Source organism: Cryptomeria japonica, chromosome 10 (genome assembly GCF_030272615.1).
Source record: "Cryptomeria japonica chromosome 10, Sugi_1.0, whole genome shotgun sequence".
NCBI classification, from domain to species: domain Eukaryota; kingdom Viridiplantae; phylum Streptophyta; class Pinopsida; order Cupressales; family Cupressaceae; genus Cryptomeria; species Cryptomeria japonica.
The window spans coordinates 683,626,086-683,635,104 of NC_081414.1; the positions used below are offsets into that span (position 1 = coordinate 683,626,086).

General features: G+C 38.3%; 1 protein-coding gene across 1 annotated transcript; it reads right to left on the reverse strand.

Annotated features, from left to right (window-relative positions):
- Nucleotides 1–1,104: 1,104 nt before the first annotated feature.
- LOC131063411 (uncharacterized protein At1g66480-like) lies at nt 1,105–1,722 on the reverse strand. The gene has a single exon (XM_057997218.2). It carries the CDS (start codon nt 1,720–1,722, stop codon nt 1,105–1,107), a length of 618 nt encoding a protein of 205 aa, XP_057853201.2.
- Between the last annotated feature and the right edge of the window lie 7,297 nt (nt 1,723–9,019).

Here is a 9,019-nt window from a genome sequence, read left to right on the forward strand (position 1 = left end):
CTCACCTCTTAAATTCGGATCAAGAGTTCCCTATTGACATTTTGGCCAAGCAAGAAATGGGATGGTGCATTTTTTCAGCTTATGAAGTGGGCCTTTCATGAGATTAGGAACCTAAATTTAAAATAGGGCACTATAATAGCAAGGCAAACAACGCACTAAAGGTAGTGAGCTTTGGACAGAGGAGGAAAATTTTTCTATTGTTGATTGCCTTTCTAAAACTGTTGAAGCCATGGAAAACCTCAAAAAATACTATGAGCATAATATTGTGGCCTTCTAGAAGAGATTGAATAGCATAAAAGATACGCTTCAATCCATTATGTCTCTTAGCGACAGTGTTATCAAGACCACTATAGATAGCATGAATACCATGGTGGTGAATCTTGAAAAGGGCTATCAGCGTAAGTTAGTTGTGGACTTGATATTGGAGAAGGAAAAAGGTAACGAGGGGTCTATGGGTCCTAGCAAGAGAACTCGTGCCAATTTGAAGAGGAAGAAAGACAAAACCATACAAGATGTCTAGGATTTGAAGAAAGTGGCTCAGAATATGAACCAACTGGAGGCGGAGGTTGTTGAGACTTCAAAGAATTTGGGATAGCTCATCTTTTCTTTCCTTGGTTTCTGTTGGACTTTTTGTTTGTTTTTTTGTTGGTGCTAGGCTGCCCATGTCTCTATTTTAATTACGATCCTTAGAATTCATTCATTAAATTATTACAAATTTTCAAACATGTAATCTATGAAATTCATTCCAATAAATTTGTACTATATTCTTGTGAAGCTCATCGCCTACAATTTTTTTATTATATAAACAATTATATGTAATTATTCATGTAAAGACTATCTTTTTTATCAAGACATGCCCTGTAACGAATCTGCAGTTTACACGTCTACAGATTTTTCCCTTCTTTACAGAAGGCAATATGTCATCCCTAAAACGCATTGTATGCACTTAGAAGGCCTTTCTATTGTGTATTGGCGAAACCTCACATGCTTTACCTATGATAGATTAAAAAAAATTATCACAACCGTGCTTTATTAATTCATTACAGTGCTGAAGCAAAATATCATCTAAGAAAAACCGTAGGAAACGATAAGGAGATGGCATTTTCAGCAAGTTTCAGGTACGCTCTCTAGGGAGGGTTTCCATGGCAAATTGTCTTCCTTTGCCTCCCAATCTTTCTTCACCTTTCCTCCCTCCATTTGCTGGAATTTTGAATTGTTGAGGCATGAATTTAGGATTCTTTCCACTGTCCCAGATCTGTCTTGGCTCTCTGCCATCATTTCAAGAAGTTGAACTTTGCTAAACCGGACTTTAATCCGAAGAACTCCATTATCCTCACTGGTCTTAGAAATTGTTGTATCTGATGATGGTTCACAATTCGTGTGAGAAATATCAGAAATGGATCTCCGCGTTAAGAGCATACTTTCAAGCCTAGACTTTGGATTCGTGGGTATCTCAGAACGAACCCTTCGTGTCTGATTCTCCAACTTTGCCAATTCAACAAGAAAATAGAGATGCCTAGCGTTGAGAGTTGCAGATCCATCCAGAGGTTTTGCTCTCACTCCCATATGACGAACTGCTTCTGAATGCAAAATGACATAGCCTGGATAATCTGCAAGGATTTGATTTACTAAGAGATGCCCCTTCACCTTCAACAATTGCCCATCTAACTGCATGATCTTAACACGCCCATGATGTCGTCTGAACAAAATTGCGTTGCCCATCATGTCCAATTTGGGAAACTAATTTTGGATAACAAGAACTTCTATTGTTGGGTGTTTTTAAGTCTTTTACAGATATATCGATAGGTAACGACTATTTTCCTGTCCATGACGAACGTGTTTATGAACATGCGGGGGAAGATTATTTGCGCCGGTCAACATTCAGCAGCATTGATTCGAAATAGTTTTGGAATAACACGTTCTTTACCCATCTCTATCATGGTAGACCGCAAAGTGAGGGGATGAATGTTTCTTTTCGTAGCTATATCTCCATAGCGAGGATTTTTTCTTGGGAGCACTAACATTTAAATATTTAGTTTTGGAATTTGAAAAGAAAGATGTAAGATTAAAAGATAATGTAATATAATATATATTAAGAATGATATCCTTATTCTGACTCATGCTAATTTTGATTTGGTATTAGTGTTGGATGTGTCAGTTGATGTTGTAGTTTTTCCGTCCTCGAAGATTTCTCTTTTCTTAGTGTTTCACAGAAGAGCAATGCATAGAAGGAAGTCAAGAAGAGCAATGCACAAGCACTATTTCACATTCAAATTGCTCTCAGTAGAGCTTGTGTTCCTAGAATTGTTGATGAAAAGTGAGCAAAGGATGCCTAGAATACTGTAAATGAATCTTACCAAGGCAGTGATTAGATCAAGGTTGTCAAGCTACAAACCTTGAAAAGGGAGTTTGAAAATTTAAAGATGCGGCAAATAGAGAATGTGAGTGATTATTGTATAAGGGTCAAAGATGTGGTCAGTAAAATGGCTACTTTGGGTGAAGTTATGAGAAAAGAAGTTGTGAATAAAAAAGTGTTGAGGTCTCTAACACCAAGATGGAATAATGTTTCCATCATCATTGAAGAGAGAAATGATTTGGGCACTCTTGAGTATGATCACGTTGTTGGATCTCTTATGTCACATGAGGAAATATTGATAGATTCATCTAGAAATGTTGATGAGAAAGCCTTTTCATGTAAACTTCAGATTTCAAAGAATAAAGATGCAAGTAGTAGCTCCAAGAGTAATCAAGGCCAAGGTAGAGGCCAAAATCAGAATTATTCAAGAGGAAATAGAGGAAGAAGAGGTAGTCAAGGAGAAAGAGGCAGAAGCCAATTTGATAAGAGAAATATCCAATGTTACCATTGTAACAGGTATGGCCATTTTGAAAAAGATTGTAGATTTAGATCAAGTAATAACAATAAAAATGCTAATTATACTCAAAAGAGTGAAGAGGCTTCCTGAAGTAATTTATAATTATCCTATGGAAAAGCTGAAAATGATGTGAATGATGTTTGGTATTTAGACTCGGGATGCTCTAACCAAATGTTTGGTAATAAAGACCTATTTTCTAACATGGATGAAAGTTTTAAATCCAAGTTTATGCTTGGTAATAATATCATTTTGGAGGTTGTAGAAAAAGGAGCCATGGATGTTCCTACAAAGGAAGGTACAAAATTTTTTCAAGAAGCTTTTTATACTCCATAATTGAAGCATAATTTACGAAGTGTTGTGCAGCTATGTTAAAAGAACTATAAGGTTGTTTTTGAAAACTAGAAATGTACAATCTATGATAAAATTATATGTAATCATGTGGTTATAATAGTACCTATGTCATAGAATAGAATGTTCCCATTGAAGTTTGGTGAACATAGTAGCCATCTTGTCAATATGGCATGTAAGGACAAAAATTGGTTGTGGCATCTAAGGTATGGCCTTTTGAATTTTTATAGCTTGAAGTTTCTTACATCAAAAGCTTTGATTTTTCGGTTGCCTAAGGTTCAAGAATACAAAGATACCTCATGAGGGTTATTCTAAAGGCAAACATGCAAGTGAGTCATTCTCTAAAGAAGAAGAATGGAGGGCCCATTACCTTCTTTAATTGACTCATTTTGATATTTGTGGTCCTATGCAGACAAAAAGTTTGGGTAATTCATCATATTTTATTACTTGCATTGATGATTACTCATGATATTGTTGGGTTTTTCTTTTTTTAATTCCAAGGATGAAGCATTTGATACATTTAAAAGATTCAAAGACCTTGTCAAAAATGAGAAAGGTTGTAAAATTAAATGCCTATGGACTGATCATGGTACAAAATTTTTCTCAAGAGTTTTTAAGAATTTTTATGACCTACATGGCATAAGAACACAAATCACCACTATTTACACACCTCAATAAAATGGGGTAGTGGAGAGGAATAATTTTACAATGGTGGAAATGTCAAGGAGTATATGTTTTCTATTTTTTTGAGAAAAAGGGGTAAAGATTTATTTAAAAATCATAGAATTGCGAAGAAAAAGCCTTAGGCCTACCAAGATAGCAACAAAAACTAAAAGGATCCCAAAAGAACCACCAGCATCACCACTACAAAGTCTAGTGACAATAGAAATAGATCTGATCGGTGGATTTCCCAAGATAATAGCTTTTCAGAAAGCCCTCAAAGAGATGACGTTACACCAAAAACCAGGCTCATCTAGAGCCTCAAAGGGCCTCAAAAATGACAATGAAAATGAAGAAAATATAAAAGGGAAATTGATCCTACACCACTGGGTGCTCTTGCATCATCTTGTCTTCTAGCATTAGCTTGTCTAAAGTTTCAAGATAATCAGGAGGTATACCATCCCTTCCACTAAATCCCAACCATCAACATGCTCTGAAGCCCACTTGGCCAAACAATCAACCACTCTATTCCACTCCCTGGCAATATGACAAAAGGAGACAAATTCCAATGTATTAGATAGTTGTAAAATCTATCTGAACAAATAAGCTAATTGTCAACTCACATCATTCAAATTTTGTTTGTTCAACATGTCCACATCAATCTAAGAATCCGACTCACAAATAATCTTCCTCCATCCTAAAGAACAGCCTTGCTTAATAAAAATCTTAATAGCTAGGGCCTCCATAAGATTGTTAGAGTGTTGCCCAATAGAAATAGATAAGAAAAAAATAGCACAACCAACATCACCTCTACCTATACCTCCAATACCCGCATGTCCAAGATTCCCACGACAAGAGCCATTTCCGTTAATTTTTAAGATTCCCGCAGGAGGGGGAATCCACCTTCTATCTCTACTTATCTGTTGCTTTGCACGTCAAGATCTATTTCTAGAAGCACAGTCCATTTTAATGTTTTCTAATTGCAGATTCCTTACAATAACAAAATCACTCGGATCAACATTTTCAGGCAAAATTGCACTTAGTCGAGCATGTCTCGTGAAGCCTATTAACTATCTTTTGCCATAGCTGAGGACTCCCTACATGTGAATCACAAAAGACCCTTTGATTCCTTTCCACCCACAAATTCCAGATAATAAGGGTTGGCCCAATAGCCTAGGCCACTTGAAGAAAAGAGGTCTTTGCCGGGGGTCTGCCCAAGCTATCCCAAAATTGAATTAAGGAGGTAGCATGAAAACAAGAATGTTGCCAAACCTCCCACCACTTGTGTCAAATCTCCCTAAAGAAAGGGCATAGAAAAAACAAGTGGGAGAAGTCTTCCTCATTATGCATACAAAGAAAACAGATAGATGGTCCCTGGAAGCCTCTCTTACGAAGATTCTCCCATGTGAGGCATTTCCTTTGAGCAACTAGCCATAAGAAGAATTTACATTTCAGCCAAGAGAAGCTATTCCAAACCTTCTTCCACTAGGGAACATCCATTAGGCCATGCAATTTCTCATCAAGCTGAGCATAACCTTCAACAATAGAAAATTTGCCTTTTGGATTAGGACCCCAAGCCAAAATATCTCTCTCCTTGAGGGAACTACATAACCTACCCTCCAAGATATTAGCCAACACCACACGATCTTCATCCGAACCACCTAAGGGCCATTCAAGAGGATCCTTCCAACAAGTCACCTCAACCTGTCCAATGCGCCTAACCATTTTAAAATTCTCCACCTTAACCCATCCAGCATCAATGAAAATATTGCAAAGAGGCTGAAGTTGTGGATGACTAGACAGAATAGGAGGGTGACCATCCCAAGAGTCCTACCAAAAAAGAGCTTCAGAGCCTCTATTACAAATCCAAAAAAGACCATATTTAATAAGTTGGGCACCTTTTTTAAGAGTATCCCAGATACAAGAACCCCTTCCCACTAAACTAAGATGTGCCACCTCGTGATCATTAGCACCAAGGAGATACTTGTGGGTTAAAATATTGGCCCAGTCCTGATCGTGACTATCACACCACCTCCAATATAGCTTAGCCACCAAGGCCTTGCTAACCAGAGCAATAGATCTGAGGCCAAGACCCCCTGCATGTCTTGGTCTACAAAAAGAGTCTTGTTTAACTAAACTCCACTTAGAAGAAAGAAAATTACTAGACCAAAGAAATTGACAAGAAAGAGCATCTAACTCTCTCACAAAGCTGGAGGGGGGAGCCTACATAAAACACCTATAAATGGGAAGTGCTTGCACCACAGTCTTTAGAAGAATCACTCTTCCAGTAGAGGATAACCACCTGTAAGTCCAATGATTAACCTTACAACGAAATTTATCCAAAATTCCTTGCCAAAAATCTCCCCTCTGAACCCCCAAATCTAAAGGAATTCCGAGTTACAACAAAGGAAGGGATCCCATCTAAAATCTGAGGATCCTGGCAATCCTATTTTGAATAAGACAAGGGGTATTAAAGAAATATATGGATGATTTATCTTCATTAATTTTCTGACCTGAGGCTTTGCAATACATATCCAAAGCTCTCCTAAATTTCATTTCCTCATTAATTTTGGCCCTGCCCATCAAACCTGTGTCATCCACAAGCTGAAGATGAGAGTAGGGAGGTAGAGCATTACTCCAATTCCAGCCCTGAATAAGACCACGTCTCACCTGGGAAGTGAGAAATCTGCCAAGACCTTCAGCCATGAGAATAAATAAATAGGGAGATAAAGAGTCCCCTTGTTGTAGCCCCCGTGAAGCGCTTAACAATTTTGAGGGTTCCCCATTAATAAGAACTGAGAAAGAGGTAGAAGTCACACAACTAAGAAACCAATTCACCCACTCTTCTCCAAAACCAAAAGCCAAAAGGATCTTCTATAAGAAATCCCAACTCACCCTATCATAAGCTTTGGCCATGTCAAGTTTAACAAACATAGCCTTCTCCTTAGAGGAAGCCATCAAACGAATAGCCTCCAATTCTATCAAAACTCCATCAAGGATCTGTCTTCCATCAATAAAACCACCTTGCTCCTTAGAAACCAAAGTATAGAGGAGAGGTTTGATTCATTCAACAGTCAATTTAGTGATTATCTTGTAGACAACATTACATAAAGCAATAGGCTTGTTCTGATCCAAGCTATTATCCCTATCCTTCTTAAGAATGAGAGCCAAGAAGGTAGAATTCATAGATTTGAGCATTTGTTTATTCCTATGAGATTCTTGAACCACATCTAGAAGATCATACTTTATAATCTCCCAAAATTCTTGAAAAAACTCAATAGGAAACCCGTCAGGGCCAGGAGCCTTGTCTTTTTTTATTTGAAAGACAACCCCCTCAAGTTCAAACAACAAAATGGGGTGCAAGAGAGCATCATTCATTTCAATAGAGACAACATGGGGAATACAGTTCAAGATGGCCCTCTCTTCCACCATAGCTTTAGGATCCTCTTTGGTAAACAAATTAAAAAAAACTGACAGCTTCCATAGCAATTTCTTCTTTAGATGAAAGATGAACCCCTTCTAAAGAAATGAGAGAGGTAATAGAGTTACCATACCTCCGAGCCTTAACAAAATTATGAAAAAAGAAGGGTTTGTATCACCTTCTTGGAGCCAATCCACACGAGACTTATTTCCAGAAAATTTCCTCACGCAACTCCCACTCTTCTAAGTCCTTTAGAGCAAGGGACTCGGCCATACTAAGCTCCATAGTCATCCCTTGATCCCTAATTTGATACGTAACCTCATCCATCTTGGATTGAGCTACCATCTTGTGTCTATGCAGGTTCCCAAAACATTGTTTTTTTCCACCTCTTCATCATGTATTTTACGTGTTGTAATCTCTTCCCAAAGGAATACATATCCGGCCCATGGGTAGGCACCCCTTCATACCACCAATCAACCATAAGATCCCTCAATGACTAATCATGAAACCACATCAATTGAAATTTGAAAGAGGGATTTTTGGAGGTTCTAAAAGATGTAATAGAAATCTTAATAGGCCAATGATCAAAACCCCTCCAATCAAGAATTTTTGAACTAGTGGACCACCTATCATGCACCCAATAGCAGGAAACAAAAAATCTATCAAGACTTTCAAAGATAGGCTCAACACCACTCCTCCTATTATTCCATGTAAAGACACCATTAATTGGCTTCATATCAATGAGATTCAAGAGACCAATATTATCTCTGAGTAAATTCGAGGAAGGATCAAGCTTGAATAACCTACCTCGCTTTTCCTCCAAACTAGTAATAGCATTAAAATGTCCAACCAAAATCAAGGGGAGAAAATTATCCTGAGCCTTAACAAGATTGATGTGAGCCCAAAGATGAGATTTACCCACAAGATCAGTAGGAGCATAAATATTAGAGAAGAGGCATCCTTCTCTAGTCTCAAAGCTAGAAGCAACAATAGAAATAGAAGACCTGCTAGAAAACCACCACAAAGGGGAAACTTTCCTCGAGTTCCAGAAGCAAGCAACCCCCCCTGAATTGCCATGAGAGATCACTCCCTACCAAAGGCCATGGGGCCAGACACCTAAAGCACAACTGGCCAAACCATCCAATGAAAGCTTGGTTTCCTGAATAAAAACAACATCGGGAGACTCAGAGTCAATTAATCTGCGAACAACTTTTTGTCTAGGGATGTTGTTCAACCCCCTTACATTCCATGAGAGCACAATAATTTATGTGGTTGAGAGAAGTGGGAATCAATGGCCTTCACAGACCAATAAGCTTAACCTTTTCCTGATCCATTTTTTGTCCACTCCTTAAAGGTTTGTCTAAAGAACCCTTTTTGAGGGTCTTCTAATGCAAGCCTAATATAGGTGGGGCTTTGTTACTCTTCATTGAACCTGAGGCCACTATAGTGGAAGGAGGAGTAGATGTCATGACCACTGCACCTTCAGGGACCTGTGACTCACTAATATCTCTATTTTCCTGAACATGGGAAAGAAAATCCATAACCATTTGAACATCTTGTTGCTTCTCCAAAGATAGGACCCGGCCCTCTTTCTTGGAATCGCCATCCAGCACCTCATGTTGAGATTGGGCACCGAAGGAAATTTCAACTGGAACTCCTTCCTCTTGGACCAAATCTTCTAGAACCTCAAAGCTATTTAGGGTGACATCATTTTGCC